Below are 22,815 nucleotides of genomic sequence, written 5' to 3' on the forward strand. Positions count from 1 at the left end.
AGGCAGGGCTTCTATGAAGTATTTCATTTGTAAAAGATTTTGTGGCCAAAGAAAACAAAGAAAAGGAAAAAGGAGAAACTGAGGTCTACTGTGGGTAATTGATTTTATAAAGTCACATCGCTGGTCGGTGGTGGAAACAAATACCAGTACTGATCATTTGCTCTAATACCAACAGTCTTTACTCAGTTTTCTCCTAACTTAGCTTATCTTACATTGTTTAGCTCATAAGTGCTTAAACTTTTGAAATGATAAAATATCAAGCAATAATAATGTATATGCATAATATCTATAACTTCAAAAAATTTCGAGAAAATATTGAAATAATTTAAACTCAGAATAAAACAATAAAGGATGTTGCACTATTTGAAAAAAAAGTGTTAGAAAGTTCTTCTGAAAAATGTCTTGTAGCCTAAGACAAACTAAGAGAGTTCACTTTAGTAATGCAATAAAAAATTATAATCTCATAAGATGCTCTTTGAACTACACAATTTTCACTGAAAATACTAGTGTGAAACCAGTGAGGTCTTACCAACTGACTGAAGACAGCATCACCACCATCATCTAATAAATCATACTCATCAGTCACATTTGGAACAGTTCTCTGCCTCTGAGATTCAGGTTTAAAAGTATTCTCTTGAGCTGAATACCATTCTGTAAGCGTGGTTTGTTGTTTCTCTTCTAAATTAATTACCAAAGGAAAAATAAGTAGATAAATTCTTTTTTTTAACATATCCCTTTGTTTTAAAAAATTAAATGAATCCAAAAATACTTAACAATTGGCCTTACTTTGAAATTACTTTTTAAAAATACACTAGGAAATTCAATAAAATGTGTTATGCTGAACTAGGACACATGAAACTGCTTAAAAACATCATCTATTTATCTACTAGTAAGAAGTTTACTTCTAAGTAAGTTTATAATTCAAAGAACAGTATTTTAGCCATACAAAAAATGTTTAAATCAATGACAGCACTGATACAGCATTTTGCAGAAAACCATCTATTGAACTTCTACCACCACACTAGTTGTTTGAGAGACAAGTTACATACAATTTTCACCTTCAACGGTTTCGAGATCTAGGTGTTTTATAATATACATATTAGTGATCCAGCACTGCACTGTGAAATAGGCATTGCTAACAGGTTTTTTCCAAGTGGAGGACCCAAAGAAGGTAAGATATTCATCTAAGGTCACACAGACTAAGAGAAATCAAAGCTTGAAGCCAAATCTATCATGAATAATGCAGTCAAAAGTAAGCAAAAAGAATCTAACCCTAATTCAAAAGTTGAGATATAGTATAAGTCATGTAAGAGATGTATTAATAGGCAAATATGCTAAATTCAAAGTAAAATTGCAATTCATAACAATATCAAGATTTGAAAACCTTGACGTTTGTATCAAAGATGAGCCTGTTATTACTCACATGCTACTCTTTTCACTCCCTCCCACCCACTCCCCACTCCTGTCCTATGGGATATGCTGTGGCATATCATACTCTTCTCATATGTAGCACATTATATGTGCAGAAAAGCATATACTCTTCTGCCTCCTCAAAATAGTGGTTGAATCTTTGGACATAGACACACTCAAGCTGCTCAACTCTGGCACATCCACTTTCAATTCCTCTCTATAGATTATAACTCCCAGACATAAACCAGAATGCAAAAGGTACAGTTAGGACAGTATTTTAATATAATATTAAACAATTATACACAAGAGAGAAACACTTTCAAGTGTCCTTGTACCTCCATAGTATAAGAGCGGAGCAGTCCAAAAAGTCAAAATCAATAGTAATTTTCTTTTATATTTGTTTAATAAAAGCTTACCTCGCTGTTTTTCCTTTTTGTATTTCAACATTTCTTTGTTTGTGTATCCAGTGGTTCTTAAAATGTCTTCCAGAAACATTTCTTTTACTTCAAATGGTCTTCCCTGTACTAAATAATATGATTTACTTTTAAAAAGTCAACCTGCATCTTAGAGATAATTCACATAAAAACATGAGAATCCAAGTTAATGAACCTGAGCGTAAAATCCAAAAGCAATTCCACAGGTCAAGTGATCCTCACGATACTGTCCTTTAAATATAACTTTGATCTTTATTTTAGACAACTGTTCATTAGCTTGCTTTATCTAATGTTTACTATCTACTTATGTGTGTGGCATCATGCTAGGGACCAGGAATACAAATAGTAAGCAGAAACAGGGCTACCTCCCGACCTCTTGAAGCTTGCAAGCTAGCAGGGGAGACAGACATTAACCAATGATCCAGAAAACAAATGTAAAAACAGAGTTGTGACAAGTCTTATGAAAGAGAAATACAGGGCCGAGACCATAGCTGAGTGGTTAAGTTCGCGCGCACCGCTTTGGCAGCCCAGGGTTTCACCAGTTCAGATCCTAGGCGTGGACATGGCACCGCTCATCAAGCTATGCTGAGGTGGCATCCCACATGCCACAACTAGAAGGACCCACAACTAAAAATATGCAGCTATGTACCAGGGGCTTTGGGGAGAAAAAGGAAAAATAAAATCTTTAAAAAAAAGAGAGAGAAATACAAGATACCATGACAGTATATAATAGGGGGATCTGACTGAGTCAAGAAAAGCATCCTCACTGAGAAAATGAAGACCAAGACAAGTGAAGTAAACAAAATAAACTATATGGAAAGAAAAGAGTATACAATAAAGAAAAAAACAGCACATGCAAAGATCCCATAGTGGGAAAGAATATCATATTCTTAAGAAACTAAAAGGCCAAGCTACGTGGAACATGGTGGGACAGGGGAAGTGGAGAGGGGATCGTAGTTCAAGATGAGGCAGAAAAAACAGGTAAGTCTCATTAAGGGTTTAGGTCTCTATCCTAAGGTAAAGGTCATTCAAAATGTTAAGCTCAGAGAAGTGTTCAACATCACTGGAATTCCACTTCAGAAAAGACCACTCTGGCTGCAACGTGAAGAACGGATTTCAAAGAGAGCAAAGTGGATGCAACAGACAACCTAAGAGTTATTTCAACAGTTTAGGTAAAAGAAGACAATTACTTGAATAAGACCAGTGATAGTAAAAATGGAAAAGAGATCGACTCTAGAAACAGAAAGTAAAATCCACAGAACTCAGTATTAGATTGGATATGGAGGAATGATAAGGAAGTGTAACCATGGTTCTTGGATGCCTGGTTTACAAAACTGGAGAGATGATGAAGTCATTCTCTGAGGTAATAAGCAAAGCTTATAGAGGAACAGGTTGGCTGGTGGGTACTGGGGTTCGGTTTTAGACATGTCACATGTGAGGTGCCAAAATAAGCTTTCAATCAGCAGATGTATACATTTTATGTGCCTTATCATCCAGGAATATTATGAGAAGAAAGAGACTGACAGGTTTGTGACTTAGGTGAGCAGGTTGACGGTGTGACTAACCACAACAGGCAACACAAGAGACAGAGATTGTGTAAAAACAGATTAAGTATTCAGTTTGGGGCATATCAGAAGTGAGCTGCTTATAAGTCTGAATTGGAAATAAAGATTCAGAAGTCATGGGCATAAAAGAGAAAGTAGAAGCCAAGGGCATGAATGAGAGCTTCCAGGGAAACTGACTGTGCCTCTCCAGTACCTAGTAGAGCACAGCACAGAGCAGGAAAGAAGAGGAAAAACAAAGAAAGGAAGGAAGGAAAAGAAGGTGAGGAAGGAAGAGGAAAAAAAACAGATCAAGGGACTCATCCTAGAAAATACCCATATTTAAGCACCATGCAAAAGAAAAGAAGCCCACAAAGGAGACCACGGAAGTACAGGCTATAATGCAAAATGAGACTTAGAAGGCAGGGTTGTCAAATAAATTATGGGATCTCAGCATTTCACAAAAAAAGTTTGGAGGGGTGCAACCATGAGAAATACTAAGAAAATCTAAGATTTCTATGTAAAATTTGAATAGTAGGCTTGGCATTAAATCAGTGTCAAAATAACAACGGCAAGAATGCACAAATGAACAGCCCCATACACTGCAGAAATGGGAAACATTTCAGCATTTTGAAAAAGTAAAATGGCAAAACCTGTTAAAGTTCAAAATAGATAATACTCTTTTACTCAACAATTTCACTTTCAAGAATCTATCCCTCGAGATAAGAGCAATATGTAAGGATATAGGTACAAGGATGTTCATTACAACACTGTTTACAGTGGCGGGAAGGGAGAATCTAGAACGAACCTAAATGTCCAAAAATAAAGAAATGGTTAAATAAATCATGGTACATTCATATTATGAAATACTAAAATAGCTGCTTAAAATAATGAACTACATCTGGAGCTACTGAACAGGAGGACTGTTCATGACGTACTGTCACATGAATAAAGAAAACTGCAAAATAACATATAAGGCATGTGCTTATTTTTTGTAAAACCAATTTCTGTAAACCCAATACATACGTATATATTTACAAATGTTGTATGAGCATGGACAAGATGAGAAAGGATGTATACTAGGCTTTAACATCAAGTAATGTCAGGAAAGTAGGATATGAAATAAAAAGAGGATGGGGCAATTGTGAACTTTTTTCCTATATATGTTCATACTGTATCACTGAGGTGAACACATACAACTTTTTCAATTTTTGAGGAGGAATTTAATAATTTTTTTTAAAGAACAGTGGCAAAACTAGTTTTGATTTAAGGACACAAGTTAAGTGGCAACATACTCAGAAGTAGATATAAAGTAAACATGGGAGTGTAGACTACTCTTTCAAGGAGTCTAGCAATAAAGGGAAAGCTACAGGACAGAATTTAAAGGGGAATGAAGGGCCAAAATAAAGCTTATTTCTTTTCAAGACTAGAGAACTGATCTCAAACACAATACCAAAGAGTTGTAGATGGAAAAGGAGAGGATGAAAATACAGAAAGATGACTGATTAAGCATATCTCAGAGGAAACAGAAATAGATGCCCTCTACTTCAGAACACCCCCAATTCCTATTACAATAAATATAATTATGTCAAAAAGTATTCTTTCATAAAAATTCTAGAAGAAATCTGATAATTTAACTTACTATATATGACTGGACAACTTCCAAAATATCTTATAAAAAGATTTACATCCAAGGCAGCACTAGAAAGAATTAGTTTCAAAGTTGGGTGCTTTTGCAACAAATCTCTTAACTTTGTAAGTAAAAAATCACTAAATCGATCCCTTTCATGTACTTCATCCTGCAGTAAACAAAAATAAAACCATGGAACAGTTAAAACTTTATGGATGACTGAGTGTTTAAAATTATGGAGCTGCTGGGTTTTACACTAATCCAAACTAAGTGTGGACAAGGCCAATTAGCAAAAATTTTGTATTATGAACAATTCAGAAATAATCAGACAGTAACAACCTACTGTGGGTAATAAACTAGCACCCTTTTTATCACAGAATATAAAACCCACAAAATACAACAAATTCTGAATTAGTGGAGTCTAATTAATTATACTTTTAATACACACACAATCTATTAAATATGCTTCTGTTAGCCTTAGGGCTCAGGTGCATCCTTTGGTTTGAATACACGCAACTAGGTTTCCAAAAGCTGCTTATTACAAGCTTATAAAACTTAATCTAATTTTTTCCTGACACAAACTGGATAAAAGCTTAGAAAAATTGAATAAGGTGGTAACTCATCTATTTACTTCATCACCAACTAGTTAATTTAGCACCTTAACCATGAAGTTAAATGACTATAAAGTATGCCCCTAACACCGGGAAATACATATTGGTTAAAGGAGGAATCAGATGACTAGAGAAAAAAGAAAATTTTCAGTATTCTGGAGAACTCTAAGTATATGTATCATTTTCATATATAAAAAGCATATTTTTAGGGGCCAGCCCCATGGCCTAGTGGTTAAGTTCAGAGCGCTCTGCTTCGGTGGCCCGGGTTCACAGGTTTGGATTCCAGGCATGGACCTACACCACTCATTAGCCATGCTGTGGCTGCGACCCACATATAAAAAAATAGACGGAGACTGGCACAGGTGTTAGATCAGGGCTAATCTTCCTCAAGCAAGAAAAGGAAGATTGGCAATAGATGTTAGCTCAGGGCTAATCTTCCTCAGCAAAAAAAAAGCTTTTTAAAAAAACTATCTACTTATTTTATTTTACTCATAAAACTTGAAGGTAAGGATATCTTTATTTAACACAAAAAAATTTATTCCAAATAATTATAGACAATAAAAAGTAACCTGATTATAACAGCCTGTTCAAAAAAACAAACTGGTTCTCACTTATACCCTATTCTAAAAGTATAATCACATATTAAATTTTAAGCAATCTGAGTTATATATGGAAATTTCAGCAATATTCTTACCACAATAACATGTGTCACAGTTGACAATGTACTATCTCCTGCCATCAATGTACGAAGCAATACCCCATTAGTGCAAAATGTCAGAAGTGTCTTTGGAGAAACCCTTTTTAAAAAATCAAAATAAAGTGCACAATTACAAATTTCATATGTAACTAAAACATGATCACATTAAATACTAGTATCGTATGTATTTTAAATGCTACTTAAAGTTACCAATACAATAGTACTTGTATGTATGCTTTATTAACAAAGTTATGTGAAATATGTATTTTATGCCTGACAATCTCACAAATTTTTTATTACTAACAGCTTTAATTAATTAACTATTTTGTTAAAGAGCTATAAACAGATTTTTTTAAGAACTTAAATATTTTTGCTGGGGGGGAAAAAGTATATTATAAATGAGATCAGCCTTTTGAATCACTATATCCAAACCATTGAGAGCAAAGAGATAGCACTACTCATCAAGAAGGTACTACTAGTACTAATAATAATCAGTTCAGTCACTAACATTTAATGAATGTTTACTACGCACTTCACATCAAACGTGTGCTCTAGATGCTTTTATTAGCCCCATTTTATAGATGAGGAAACTGAGGCTCAATGAGGTGAAAAAACTTGTACTTGATCATGACACTATGAAATGGGATTTATATCTATAGCCCAAACTCTTTCTCAAACTATTTATTCAAAACCTAAGTTTAGACATGACCTCAAGGTCCTGTCATAGACTTACTTGAAGCAAAATGATCATCTAACTTTTTAACTAACACATTCTCTATATTTAGTGAAATATAAACATTCAGTCTTTTCTAAGAATGATAACAGATAGGCTACAGGAGAATTGTCTTTACCTGCTTTCTAATCGGATTTGATATCCAATTGTTTGACCAATTCTTTCTCTTCTCTCTGCAGCAACTCTTTCAGCCACAGCAATAGCTGCTAATCGTCTTGGTTGAGTACAAAATATACGACAGGGGATACCATTTTTAAAGCAATCATCTAAAAGGAACTGAGGAATCTGAAACAAAAGTTTTAAAGTACTATAAGATGACATGATTAGAGCCGGCCCCGTGGCTGAGTAGTTAAGTTCACACGCTCTACTGCAGCGGCCCAGGGTTTTGCCAGTTTGGATCCTGGGCACGGACATCCCACCGCTCATCAAGCCATGCTGAGGCGGCATCCCACATGCCACAACTAGAAGAACCCACAACTAAAAATATACAACTATGTACCAGGGGGCTTTGGGGAGAAAAAGGAAAAGGTTTTAAAAATCTTTTAAAAAAATAAAAATAAAAATAAAGATGACATGATTAAACACCCAGAAAATCCAAGTCAATCAACCAAAAAACTATTAGAACTAAAAAAATTCTCTAACATGTCTAAATATAGAACATGTAATTTAAAAAGATCTTGTTGACAACAGAAACTAAAAATAAAATATTGAAAAACAAATTCATAAAGAAATAGTTAAGGCTTACACAAAGAAGACTATAAAATGCTACTGAAAAACATAAAATTTGAATACAAAAGAAATACGACATATTCCTGGGATGGGAATAATCAATATTGCAAAAATGTCAATTCTCCCCAAATTATTTTATAAAGTCAATGAAATGACAATCAAAATTCCATTGGGATTTTTTAAATAGTAAAAAGCATGAAGAAAAACAATAGCCTAATACCAGGCATGCAGATACTTTTCTATGATTACACTCAAACAGGTCAGAAAGATTTAAAATAAGTAAAGGTCCTCCCACTCCTATCACTACGAATAGTCCTATCCAAAAAATAACTACTGTTAAGTTTCTTAAGAACTCTTTCAGGGGAAAAAAAACTGTTTACACAATTTAGAATACTTGTGTATATAAACAGGTTTTTATTCACACAAAGTGATTATTACATTTAATGTATATAATTTTCAGATTTCACCTAACATATCAGCTCTACCTAATCCATTTTATAGCTGTATATTCTCATCCTATGGATGTGCTATAATTTAACAAATACTACACAGTAAGTAATTACCAGTTTTTTTAGGTTTGTTACTGTTGGTGTCGTTGCTTGCTATTATAAAGAGTGCTGCAATGAAAATCTATACATACTTTTGCAAAGACATATATGTTGAGTCAAAGAATATACAAATTTAATTTGGATAGAACACTATCAAATTGCCCTCCAAAACAATTTATACTCCTACAAACAAAGCAGAAGATGCCGTTTTCCCAGCACCTACGCAAATACTAGATATCAATTTTTTAATTTTTGCCAATATGATAGTTGAAAAACATAATTATTGTTTTGATTTCATTTCTTTCACTATGAGTGAGAGAGAGCATCTTTTCATCCATGTCTGAGCCTCTAGGATTTTTTTTAAATTTGACTAGTTCATCCAGAAGCATAAATTCATACAAACTAAGAAATATCTAAAAAGAGAAGATAATGAAGAGTAATATTATGCTACATACTATAAAACTACAAAAAAGCAAAAAGTAAGATCCTGGTGTAGGAACAGATAATTAAAGATACATAACAAAAATTCCAGAAATAGACTGAGGTACTATAGAAACTTAGTATATGATCAAAACTGATATCTTAAATCAGGGGGGAAAGGATAACTAAATAAAAATTATATTGGAACAATTAGATGTTAACATGAGAAAAAAGATTTCTACCTGATATGATACAAAATAAATTACAGATGGATTTTTAAAACTATAAATATAAAAGTATTAGAATAAAATATTTATAAGAGAATGCTTTTTAATCTTGGAGTAGGAAATGCCTTTCTTAGCATGGCTCAGAGCCCTAAAAAAAAGATTGACAGATGTGACCAAATGAAAATGTAAAACTACTAAGCAAGATACCATAAGCAAAGCCAAAAAGCAAACGAAAAATGGGGAAAATTAATTTTAAAATATCTAACAGACAAAAGGCATGAATCCATAATATACCAGAGTGCTATTAAAAATAAGTTTAAAATGATTAAGCAAAAATAAAAATGAGATCTAAATAAGCAATTCGCAGAATATAAATGGATAATAAGCAAATAAAAAGATATTCAACTTTCTAAGAATCAAGGAAATGCAAATTAAAACTATTTATTGCTTATCAGATTGATAAAGGTAAAAAAAAAATTGTCCATTGTTGCCCAAGCTTTACAGAAATGGGAACTTTCAATACTTTCAATACTATTTTAATACAATAACTTTTTCAATTAATAGACAATAACTACTAATGTAGCTATAAAAATTTTAATTGGCACATTCTTGATCCAGCATTTCCCTTGTAGGAATTTATCCTATTAAAAGACTCCCACAAATTAGCAAAGAAATATTAGGATATAGTATAAGAAAGTAAGTACAATACAAGAATAAGATTCCTGCTCTGCCACTTCCTAGCTATGTGAATTTGGACAGATTAACATCTGTAAGTTTTAGCTTTTATCCTTCATCTGTAAAAAGAGATAACAGAAAGCCTACACGAATTAGGGTTATTGAGAGGTTCAAATGAGATATTCTTATAAAAGTCCAGCACACAGTAAACTGTCATTTTTTATCACTGTTAGTGGAAAAATGTTCAGGAATACTATAAACTTGTCTAAAAAATGAGGTACGTGTCTAGGTAGTGACATGAAAAAGTATCTAATATCTATTAAGGGAAAAAAGCAAGATGGAAAATGTATGTATAGGGGCCAGCCAGGTGACGCAGCAATTAAGTTCACACACTCCACTTTGGTGGCCCAGGGTTCACAGGTTCGGGTACTGCGTGTGGACCTACACACTGATTGTCAAGCCATGCTGTGGCAGGTGTCCCACATATAAAGTAGAGGTAGATGGGCTCATCAACCAGATGTTAGCTCAGGGCTAGTCTTCCTCAGCAAAAAGAGGAGGATTGGCAGCGGATGTTAGCTCAGGGCTAATCTTCCTCAAAAAAAACGATGTATAATATTATCCTACGTTTGTTTTAAAAAACAATACATATCAATGCTATAAAGAGAACAAAAACAAAACAAAGATACTCAAAAAAAAAAACCCAGAAACGTATACTCCAAGTTTCTGACCATTCAGGGAGAGAAGGTGGCAAGAGAATTTGAAATCTTTCACTTTCTATGTAATATTTTCCATAATGTTTGAATTTTACATAATGAACATGAAAATTCAAAAGGCACTGAATTTCCTCATGCTACCAAAAGCAGGATGAAATTGGCTAATGATATTGACTTTAAATTCTGTTATATTTCATAGAATAAAAACACCAGTACTTTAACTCCTCAAACAACATACAATTATTTCTTAGGTTTAAACCCATTAGATTAACAGTTTATTTTGAAAAGCAAAGAGTACATTTAATTCCTAATTAAATTTTCAAGTTTCTTTTCATACCTAGTAAAATGATATACATAATTGTGAAAATAGGCATACATAATTCCAATATACAAATATCATTAGCAAGGACATTCAAATAATTTAAATAAAAAAAAATTTATTATATTTATCAAAACTTCCATAATCTCCATTCAATATAAATAAAACTTATAATTAACACCTACTGGCAAAAGTAACTCTAACACTAAAGCAATTGTAAGAATCTAAGATGCCTGAACAGAATCTCTGGAGTGACTCCACGGAATATCACTTAATCATAAAAGGATTCATGCTAAAGAAAAATCTTATATATTGTCTTCAGATAAAAATTTCATCACGTTTTTAATTATTTAGTTTTACAGGCTCAGGTTTTAAGGATAAAGAGTTACACTTCCATGAAAATAGTTAAGTCCTACAAGTAAATAATTGGTAAAGTTTATAGTTAACGTCTCCTACGGCCTTGCCTTACCTATTGACTAAGTTTATTCAACCAACCAACATAACCCTAGGATATCTTAAGCAATTGTCAAAAGCAAATTTGTCCATAAAAGAAAAAAATGTAAAATTATATGAACTATTCTATCTGAACCTCTATCAAAAGCAAAGTAATTTTACTATTTTAACATGCTAACATGTTAAAGAACATAAAGAAGAAAAGGTCATAACGTTGTGCCATACATCCAATCTGTCACCCCATGAGTGAAACTTCATGATAATCAAGTACTTTGATTCTAAACATCCAAACTGTTACATTAATTCTATCCTACAGTGAACTTTATATTAACATTTTATGTTATTAATATTGCTCTTAATTTAGCTGGTATGTACAAAACACTATGGTAGGCACTTTACGGACATCTCTAAACTTCACCTCAAATGGTAGCAATTATTAGTTCCATTTTATAAATGAGGACTCTGGCTCATAGATGTTACAAAACTAGCCTAAAACTTCACATCCAATAAACAAGGAAATTGGCACTTGAACTGAAGGCCAAAGTCCACATTGTTCCATGATGCCAAATCACATCCTTACCTCTGTTTAAATGAAGGCCCAAAGTACTAGTGTAAAAATAAATATTGTAAAACATTTCCTTTCTACAAACTATCACAATGTACTCCCAGTAATAATTTATTTCTGAAATAACCATTAAAGTAACCAGAAGTTTCTTTTTTTGCTTTTGTTAAAATACATGTAGTATACATTTGATATAAAACCGTCACATGGGATAAAATACTTTTTCTTCTATAAATGTCAAAGAAGAAACAAACCTGTGTAGTCTTTCCAGACCCAGTTTCTCCTACAATCAACACTACTTTATTTTCCTTAATTATTTTAACAATCTCTTCTTGTTTCTCAAACACTGGCAGAGACTGCCTGAAAGAATCAAATTCGGATTCTCCTCTTTTCACTGGAATCTGAGGTATGCCATTATTGAGTCGCCCACTTGTCTTGCTCATCTCCCGGTTTTCTTTGAAAAATCAACAGAAAACAAAAAATTTATGATCAACGTTAAAAAAAGTGTTAAAAATAAAGATAATTTCTAATGTAATTCAAGTGTTTCTTCTCTACTCAGTCTACATAGAGTTAGCAAGCAATGCCTCAACCTTTGTACTCCTACACTTAATATTCTTAGACAACATGTTACAAATTTCAGTATCAATTAGAAAGCAGATTTCTCAAAACTACTTCTGACGCATAATGTTTACAAATGAACAAAAATCAATCATCCAATAACCATTAAAAATAAAATACAACTTTGATATCTATCAATAATGACAGAAAATTAAAATTTTATAGTAGGAAACAATGTGCATTATACTTATAAAGACTATTTTGGACAATATGAAAACACATTATGAAAAAGAAAAATATCCTCTATTTTTAAAGTTAAACATATAGATTTTGTGATCAAATATAATAACGTGTAAATATAAGGTCCTAATGCTTAACAAATTTCTTAACTCAGCATTTCACCCAACATCTACATTTAACTAAGCAGACAGGAAAAAAAAAACAAGCATGCTGTGTTTTATATTCTTCCCACAATGCAAAATACTGTTGTGTGCATGTATTTAAAACTTAAATTTCTTGATATCTAGGACCATATGTTTTCTAGACTCTGCAAACCTACTCCAACAGACAATGGAAATTATGCAATTTCTGTCACTTTAGGTAATAAAATCATTTTCTCACTAGGGAAGTTATTTTTCCAAATAGTGAAATTACAACTCCATTTTATAACCTCAATATATTATTTATCTACCTTTTCAGAAAGTTAATGCACTGAAGACTCTGTCTTGTCTCTCACCAGAAGCTAAAACCCCAATTCAAAATCTCATTTATTAGCATGTCATGGCAGCTTAATATAGTAAAGTCCAGACCTCGGAGTCAAATCCTAGCTCTGCAGTTTACCAGCTGGTTGAGCGGCTTTGAACAAATTCTTTAACTTCTCTTAGCACCAGTTTCTTCACCTGTGAAATAGGGGAAATTCTTACCTTGCAAGGGCTGTTCTGAGGTCCTGTATAAAGAGTTTAGTATACTGCCTAGCACACAATAAGTGCTCAGTAAATTGGAGCCATAATGACACACACAAAAAAACTTATCTAACATTATGACACACCTTAACACTGTATTTTACTCCAAAATTTTCACAACCCTCAATAATTTCTAACAAACTATTCAAATTAAGAAATCTTACTTCATCTTAGTTTTCAAAAATAAATTTAAAATGGAAAAAGAACAGTCATCAAATAATAGGATAAACAAGGAAGCTCCCCAGAAAATACATACCAGCTTCAACTGCAAACACATTTCCTCTTTCTGTTTTAGGCAGAAGTTCAGTACGCTCTTTATTGGTGACAGGAAATCTCTGAATTAGGCTCCTAACAGCATGTTTTGTATTATGAGTCAAATTACAGGTCATCATTGCATGAGCTGTTTCTGATCCATCTTTCTTCTTCACAGTTAGGTATCTATTTGCTCCCTTTCTGAATATTAATAAAAATCATTTATTTACTATATATAGTCAATTTGTTCACATATGATGTATGCCTACTTAGAAAACAAGTCTCAAGCAAAACATTGAAAAAAATCAAAATACTTCGGGAGAAGATGCTGAAAATCCCAAAAAATTCAATAAAGAGGGGTTTAGTGCTAACGTGGCCACAAGACCACTTTCAATTAAAATTTCAAAATGCTGCAAATCCAATTCTAAATCAGCAAAAATGGCATACTTACCCGTAAGTGTTAAAGTTTGTCTTAACAGACTTCATGGTGGATGAAACATCACCAGTTTATACATGCTGGGAAACACATAGAGGGATAAAACCAATCTGAACAACAGAATCTAAAAATCATGATAAAAAAATTATGGTTCACTGTCCAGACCCACTGAATGTTTCCACAGTATACTGGTAATATCACGCTCCCCCGAAAACTGGTTAAGAGAGCCGAGAGCCAAGTTTGGTGGCTGGACCAGAAAAATATAAACCAGCATTACCGAAAAGTATCCCAGATGCATATTGAAAAAAACAAAATTTTTCAAAGCTTCTAACTCTAGTCTTCAATTATAAAATAATGATTTATAACTGTTCTCAAATTATTTGATATAAGCATATTTGGTTTTTTAACTGGTCCAGGTCTAACCATGTCTTTTATGACTTTTATAGCTCCAAGAGTACTAAGTACAATGTTATACACACAGGAAGTCCTCAAACGTGTTCTGAAATGATTTAATAATACATATCTGTAATCTAGTACAATGTGGTCAAATCGGTAAAGAGCTCAGCCTCTGAAAGCATACCGACCTGGGTTTGAATTCCAGCTCTACCACTTACTAGCTGTGGGACTATTAGCAAAAATATCCCTGAGCCTAAGATAAGAACAATATCTGCCTCAAAGGACTATACATATCATTAAATAAGAATGCATGTAAAGGGCAGTATCTGTCACAGAGTAAACACTTAAAAAAATGAAAGCTATTATTATAATTATAGTCAAGAAAAAATATCATTTATTATATTTTTTTAAAAGTTACCCAGGGGCTGGCCCAGGGGCATAGCGGTTAAGTTTGTGCACTCTGCTTCAGCAGCCAGGGGTTTGCTGGTTATCCTGACACAGACCTACACCCTGCTCATCAAGCAATGCTGTGGCAACATCCCACATAGAAGAACTAAAGGGACTTACTACTAGGACAAACAACTATGTACTGGAGCTTTGGGGAGGATAAAAAAAAAAAGAGGAAGATTGGCAACAGATATTAGCTCAGGGCCAATCTTCCTCAACAAAAAAAGCATAAAAAAATTACCAAAAACATTTTGTAATATGTTTCACCATTTGTTAATGTCACTATCATGTTACAGAAATAAGCAACATAGCCACAAATATAAAGAAAATTACATGTATAATTTTCCTAACTTTCATTAGCTTTAAAATTTTTCAACGATATCTTCACTGTGAGAATGACATAAAACTGGGGATTAACCTATACAGTTTTAGCCATCTAAGTCATCTAAGTGAGGTTTTTAATTTACCAAAATTTTCGGTTTCTGGAAACTCCTTATTGCTTTAATGAATTATAAGCTTTCTATGCTGTCACAACAAGTGCTTAGTCATGCTTAAATGATGGTATAAAGATGAAATAACTAAATTTAACCTGATCTAGAAATTTTAGTTACTTCCATGGTAAATCAGAATTATTGGATTCTAGAGATGGTCTCTGTTGTAGGTTCTTTTCCCAGGGACCCTCCTGAAACTTCAGCACAGTTGTTATAGACTCAATCATTCACTCCCCTCTGTGCCATTTACTTTATAAAATTTTACATACAGAAGGCAGGAAGTATGCTGAAATGAGCACTAGAGCAAGAGTCAGGAGGTTTGTGTTCGGCTGGTAAGAATCTTTCAACTAACTATATGATCAAAAATAAATCATTTTACTTCTCCAACACTGTATACCAGTTAATTTTAAACTCACTACTATTTCTATCAGCTCCAAGATGCTTTAATTTTCTTAAAACTCATCTCAGTAAAGTTTTGCTGTATTTCACCTGTAACTATTTTTCTTTTATTCATTCATTCATCATACATTGAGCACTTACTGTATGCCAGGCACTACAATCACAAAGTTGAGTAAAATACACTTTTTCCTCATTAAGCTCACAACCAAAATAATAGGTCAGATTGAAATTAGGAAAGTTTCACTGGGTTGCCTAATAATAATACAGCACTTATGTGTAAAAATAACTCATATAAAGCAGGGGTGAGTACTTAGCCATTACCATTTAAAATTTACTGAATTTAGTTTGAATATGGATGGTGAGGCAGAAAGATGACATCAGCTTGACAGCTTTTACGTTTTAGTAAAAGATTCTACTTCTGGCTATTAGTGCTCGTTCCTACCACATTCAGCACCACAGTGACACTGATATACAATAAAAAGATTAGCGAAATTTTTGGTACTATATTCACCTCATTGTTGTGAGGATAGAAATATCCAATACAGTAGAGATTTGTCCTACTATGTAAACTAACATACTGAGATTTCCTCATTATGCTTTCATTCCAAAGTAACTGACACTATGTTCTGATGAAAACTGTAAGAGTCTTCTTTATAGAGCAAAATTAACTAGAAACTAACTGCAAGATATGGAAAAGATGCTAGAGGAATGAACTACACAAGAATTTTTATTTTCTTCATTTTTATTTTTTTGGTGAAGATTGGCGCTGAGCTAATATCTGTTGCCCATCTTCCTCTTTTTGCTTGAGGAAGACTGTCACTGAGCTAACATCTGTGCCAATCCCCCTCCATTTTGTATGTGGGATGGCGCCACAGCATGACTTAATGAGCGATGCATAGGTCCATGCCAGGGATCCAAACCAGCGAACTTGGGCCGCCCAAGCAGAGTGCAGGAACTTAACCACTACACTATCAGGCCGGCCCCATAAGAATTTTTTAAAATAATAAAATGCAAGCCCCATATGCAATTTTTAAGTATAAAGGTAAATGTACTAAAATTTCAAATAAGAACATCATAACTTCCAATTTTCAAAGGGTAAAAGTAATCAACACACGCTATAAAGAAGTTTTGGCATTTCTATGTCTTCTTCCTTTTAAAGAAAAATGATGATATAACTAATCAAATTTGATGCAATTTTAACATTGATCAATTTATCTATTTACACAGCACATTACAGAATACTTAACTCAAATACAACCAAACGCCTTGCTATTTCCCACTTTCCAAATCTGTAAACAGTTTAAAATATCATCTAAAGAGCCAAAATCTGAAATCACTACTTAAAAAGCTCACGGCCACCAAGGAGCTAAGGTCTCTAAAAAAATAATGTTCATTTGATGCCCAGTATATGCTTAATTTCACATCTCCTTAATTTATACTTCCATTAGGCAGACAGATGCAAAGACCTAACTCCAAACCATTTTCTCCCTAATACTGTAATATAGAATTGCAAATTTATTGAAGTTTGCATCATAGCAATTTGTACCTTTTTATGATTACCTAGAAATTAATACACCAACCAGTTAACTTTGTCACAAACACAGGTGCTTTCATGTCATAGACACTATGTTTTGTGGTAAATTTGTTCTTTCTGTGACTTAACGACTATAAGCAACTTTAGAGATGAGACCTATCTAACATTTCCGTTTTAACTCCTCATAGCTCCCAGGACATTGCTTTGAATTCAGTGTGAACATAAAAAATTAATTAAACATTAACTATATTCAAATCTTAGCTCTGCTACTAGCTGGTTGTGCAGTCTTGGGAAAATTACTTAACTTCTCCAAGCTTGAATTGCTTCATCTGTTATACAGGTACCAGATTTTAATGAGAACCCACCACACACGACTATTGTGAGGATGAAATGATAATCTATTTAAAGCATCTAGCACAATGCCTGTTGCACAAGAGCGGTTAATAAATGTTGCATGCTGTTATTACTAATATTATTGAGCACCATAGGCTTTTTCTTTTCAATAGATATCCCAAAATTCACTAAGAGAGTTCCTCACTTTTATCCCTTTTTTCCTATTTTAGCTAGGGGAAGACAGGGGAAGCACAGTATGCAACCTTCCAAGGCAAGAGGCAAGGGAGTCAGTAACCCAAATCTGAAAAGGGGGCTTCCTCACAGGGTTGAGACTCCTTGTCAGGGTGAGGAGAGCACTTGGATACTTACTAAGCAGTGATTTAAGCAATCACAGGGAAAGAAACTTGGAAAACCTACTTTCATATACATTATATTTTCTCCTTCCACAAGTTTTTAACAAAGTTCATTTTATAAATTTCATTTTGTCTAACTTGGAATAAAAGAATAGGAAAGAGATTTTGTTTTGTTCATGAACAAGTTAAAGACTCAGAAAAGCGTGCTCTTAAAACCAAAACACAGTGACCTCAGTTGAGGAAAAAAGGAAACAAATTAAAAGGAGGTGAAATTTTTAGTATGGAAAAACTCGACTAAAATTTCAAAGAAAACATTAGGATATACTAAAGAACACAAAATGAAGGTGTTACTCCAACAAGAATATTTTCACCAAAAAAAAAAGCAATTATTAAAAATAATCAATTGCAAAGCAAATTCAACTCTTTGGGAAAACAGAAACAAAATCCAAAACATATGGCTTCATTTTGAAAGAAAGGAGATCAAAAAGGAAAAAGTGATCAGAAAAAAATTGTAAACTATCACAGAGTAAGCCTGGAATCTATTTTTAAAAACCTTGTAGGAAGCTCAAAATGAACTACAGAAGCACAGAATCTTAACTAAAACAAAGAGAATAACTCCTTCATATTTTACATTTAAGAAAACAGGCCTTTAAAGTTAAGAGGCATGACCAAAGCTAGAGAATGAAGTGCTCAGAGATGGAATAGAATGCAGGTTTCCTGCTCTTTCCTCCACACCAGACTGTCTCTCAAATATGTATTAAAGAGCCATAATACCAGGCACAAAAGAAAAAAAAGCAGAAAAACTAATTTGCTAATAAGTTAATGAAGTTAATGCTAGGAGGTTAAAAAAAATCTTTACTCAAGGGTGAACAGAAAAACCCATGAAATATAATAAGTCAGGTACAAATTCTCACACAAATGAAAAGAAAGGATTTGAGAAGTATATTCAAAGTTATTTAGTTTTTTATATACGTGAAAAGAAGGAAAGACATTTAAAAATCACAAGGACCACTAGATAAACACTGTATTAAGTTTGCTCAAAGATAAAAAGGGGAAGAAAAGAGCTAAGAAATTTCATAGGAGGGTTTGTGGAGCACTAGGTATTGGTATTAGGGGCTGGATAAGCAGGCAGGGTTGCCTTGATTCCCTTAGCATCTCGCTCCTTTTTCCTCTCTCTCTGTCTCTTCAATATTTCCTTATCTCTCTTTTTTGTCCTGATAATTTCTTTCTTGCTCTCCCCTTCCCGAGATGTTTCTCCATTCTGCACCATCCCTTAACCGGCCATGCTACTGCACAGAAGTAGAGACGGTCTATTCCAATGGACTGCTTTTCCAAGAGTAATTTCCAATGGTCATTTCTAAATTAACTGTTCAGAATTCAAAAACCATTTAACCACAGAAATGACATAGCTGCAGAAGTGTGCATTTATAATATATGATTTCTAGTGCAGGCCTACTGCCTGTTACCTGCAACTCTTAAACCCAAACAGCTCTGAAAACTGGAAGATTTCTGTAGGTTTGCTGCAGCTTTGTTCGGCAGCAAATCCTGATTAAATTGACATGAAGCTATTTCTAGTCTTTATTTGTCTTAGTGTGAATATTCATACATTTTCCAGTAGAAATATTATTGTGATTAAAGGTGATGCCCATACCTTATTAAGGATATTACATATCATATTGCAAATATACCACAATACTTCTCTAAAATCTGAAAAATCAGAATCTCAAAACATATTTGGTCCGGGTGTTTTTGGATAAAGGATTATGGTCCTCTATTTTTATTTTCAAATGCAGAATATTACCTATCCAGAGAACTATAATTTGGGCATGCTCCGGAACCTAACCATTGTCCCAGCACTGGCCTTAATGATATTCAAAATGCACATTCACCTAAGCTAAAGCCTCTGTCTCAGTCAGTAATGTATCACCGTGGTGGGCATTCATATGCAAGACATTCCTATATAAGCTAATTTCATTTTAAGACCTTCCTACTCTTTATTTATTAATATAGGTACTTAATAAAGTTTTGCTTTCCCTCTTCTTAACCTGGCAAAAACCGGTAAGCTGAAATTTTCTTTTTTTCCCTCTCTCCGTGGTTCTCAACCAGGAGCAATTGTGTTCCCCAGGGAACATTCTGGCAACGTCCAGAGGCATTTTTAGTTGTCACAACTGCAGGTGGAGGTGTCACCGGCATCTAGCGGGTAAAGGCTAAGGATGCTGCTAAACATCCTTCAATGCACAAAGCAGCCCTCCACAATAAAGAATTACCCAGTCCAAAACATCAACAGCGCCAACACTGAGAAACCCTGCTATAGAGGAATCCCACCATCCTTACTCCCAAAATAAAACAGCTCCAGAGAATTTTAGAGTTCTTCCACCTGAAGGGCTCAAATGACTTTTTCCCCCATATGGATCAGGAACACTCAAAAAATATATACTGTTTTCTCCTGTTCCATTTTACTCAACCATTTCTAATCACCAGATTCTTGAGTTGGTAGGAAAGAAAACAATGAATATGTGTTCTAAAGCTTACCATTACAGTACAGTAACATTAAGAGATAAGTTTTGTAAATAATCGTACTTATTATCTTTACTCCATCCATTCTTAAAAAAAGGATCTAGTTTCTGCAAAAAAAGAAAATATTTTTCTCAAGCAATCAATTTCAACTTTTAAGCTATTTTTTCTTACATCTTAAAATTTACTTCTTTGTTGCCCCCTAAGGAAAATTAAAAAAGGGAGATAGGAGGAAAAGGAAAGAGCTGAGTTTGATACAGACAAAAATCAGTTTATCTACATGCAATATAATTAAGAATGTAAACCTAAAACAGTAATAACTATTTAAATGTAGTCAGAAACATTTCTCTTTTTTTGATAAATAATTTTTTTAAAGAAGAAAAGCTATCAGCTTACCCTTTACTTTTAGAGACCAAACCAAGAGACTGACTCAATCGATGAATAAAGGCCCTTTCAGTACTGGTCAAAGAAGAAGGAAACTCCATTTCTACATGGAAAAAAACAGAAAGTACCATTTGAGGCTAAGCAATTTTCTATCAAGGTGCTTCAATATACAACATATATAGATTTAAAATATGAATAAACTCATATAGCATATAATCAAACTTGAAAAGCACATATTAATTCAATAACAACTCAATGTCTACCAGAGTTATATTAACAAAAGATAAACCTAAATGTGATAAAGGACTCTAACGCTAACCGAAGATTATTCCTCTTACTTGTACTGGAATCTTGAGTTGGCACAATGACGGATGATAATATTTTAACTTAGTCCTTACTTGCTTAATTAACAAAACTTTTATTTACTTCCATCATGAGGCATGCTCAAGTATTATGAATGTGCAACATCAAACTCCACTGTCTCTGCCTTCAAAACTGTATAGAATTCCCATTCCACGTCCTTATTGATAACTCATCACTATCTCAGACTGGATTTGTTATATACTGCTGAAGCTTTACCTTTGTTTAATGTAAGCTCAGAAACACTCTGTCCAGGTCATTCTCTGTCTTGGACTGTAAGCTTCCACAGTAAGGGATCCCCTATTTAGGCCAGCAAATCGGAATGAGCATCATTATACTGTACAGATGACCACAGGTCGGCTGCTGGTTCTGCATCAAATACCTTTCTAACCTTCAGAAGTGCGGAAGCCGTTTCCTACACCAAAACAAGTTTCAATCTCTTTAGGTGTTTAGCGTAATGCTTCTAGGATCTAATCAAAGCACTACAGATCGCCAGTGCATGTACTGCCTGATTTCCTTCCGCTCTTCGACCTCTGTGGCTTGAACGTGCCTCAGTTAAGGCTACCACAACCTCCTTTAAGATTACTAATACCTAAAGCTGTGGCTTAGGCGCCCAAGCTGCCGATAGGCCTCTCCCTCCGGACAGAAACGCCTCCTGCAAGGGTGTAACCTGACTTTTTCACCCTCTGATGCCGGCCAAGTGCCCCTCACCCCTGCCGATCCGCAGGACGCCGGCTGGTTCTTCACCTCCCAGGGGGGGCTAACGAGCGCGGCCCAGGCCCCCGGGCCGCGGGGCGGCCGGGTCCTCCCTCCCTCCGCAGAGGCGGCCCCTGCACACCCGGGCCGGGTTCGGGGGAGGTGGGGCAGCCGGCGGGGTCCCTGTCAGGAACCTCACCTCTCTGGTCCCCATATCGGAAGCGCTCCAGAGCGATATTGACTGCGATCTTCACCTCCTCGTCTATACGGATGTCCTTCAGCCCCTTGGCCCGGCCACCGCCCCCAGGGCCACACTGAGAGGGGCCGCCCCCGCCACCCCCGCCACCCCCGCCCGCGCCAGGAGCCGGCGGCCGCGGGGAGACGCTGCTGGGCCTGGACATGGCCCTGAGGAGATGCTCTCCCCGCGAGGGAGCGGCCAGCCTGCTGGCTGACGGCCAATGAGAGAGAGCCTCGGGGACCTCTGCTGGGACCGGACGGCCCCACACGCAGCCTGAGCTGGGCCGGGGTAACCCGAAAGCCCCCAGTCACCACAACAGCCAAGGAGGCGCCGGTGCCACTTAAGCCCCTGCGAGGCGGAGCGCGCGGGCGTGATGACGTCACGAGGGCCGCCGGGGCCCGTGACCTCAGCGCGTCTGCCGCCGGCTGCCTCGGGCCGGTGCACGCTCGTCCAATGTCCCGCACGGAGGTGCTCCTCTCCGTCCTCGCGCACGCCTCGCGCTACGGAGCTCTAGTTCATCCTTTGATTCAGTCACTCATTGTTCCATTAAATCCTTCATTAATTCATTCAGTAAGCGTGTGTGGGCTCCCACTATGTGCCTCGCAGGCACTATGCTACGCCCTAGATAGACATTGGGGAACCAGAAAAATGGCTCCTGCCCTCCTGGAGTTTACATTCTAGTGAGGCTAGAGTTGCCAGATTTGGCAAAAAAAAAAAATACAGGATGCCCAGTTTCTTTTAATTTCAGATAACGAATGAC

General features: G+C 35.2%; 1 protein-coding gene across 1 annotated transcript in view; it reads right to left on the reverse strand.

Moving 5' to 3' along the window:
* Positions 1-22,382, reverse strand: part of YTHDC2 (YTH N6-methyladenosine RNA binding protein C2) — a 75,967-nt gene extending 53,585 nt beyond the window's left edge. Inside the window, exons 1-9 of the mRNA XM_046667869.1 lie at positions 22,017-22,382; positions 20,774-20,864; positions 13,479-13,675; positions 11,957-12,156; positions 7,175-7,341; positions 6,321-6,423; positions 5,028-5,184; positions 1,827-1,934; positions 530-678 (exon numbers count right to left, since the gene is read on the reverse strand). Of these exons, the coding sequence (XP_046523825.1) occupies positions 530-678; positions 1,827-1,934; positions 5,028-5,184; positions 6,321-6,423; positions 7,175-7,341; positions 11,957-12,156; positions 13,479-13,675; positions 20,774-20,864; positions 22,017-22,218 (1,374 nt within the window). The 5' untranslated portion in view covers positions 22,219-22,382. The remainder of the gene's footprint in view (positions 1-529; positions 679-1,826; positions 1,935-5,027; positions 5,185-6,320; positions 6,424-7,174; positions 7,342-11,956; positions 12,157-13,478; positions 13,676-20,773; positions 20,865-22,016) is intronic.
* Between the last annotated feature and the right edge of the window lie 433 nt (positions 22,383-22,815).

This window comes from Equus quagga, chromosome 7 (genome assembly GCF_021613505.1).
Source record: "Equus quagga isolate Etosha38 chromosome 7, UCLA_HA_Equagga_1.0, whole genome shotgun sequence".
Taxonomy (NCBI): Eukaryota; Metazoa; Chordata; class Mammalia; order Perissodactyla; family Equidae; genus Equus; species Equus quagga.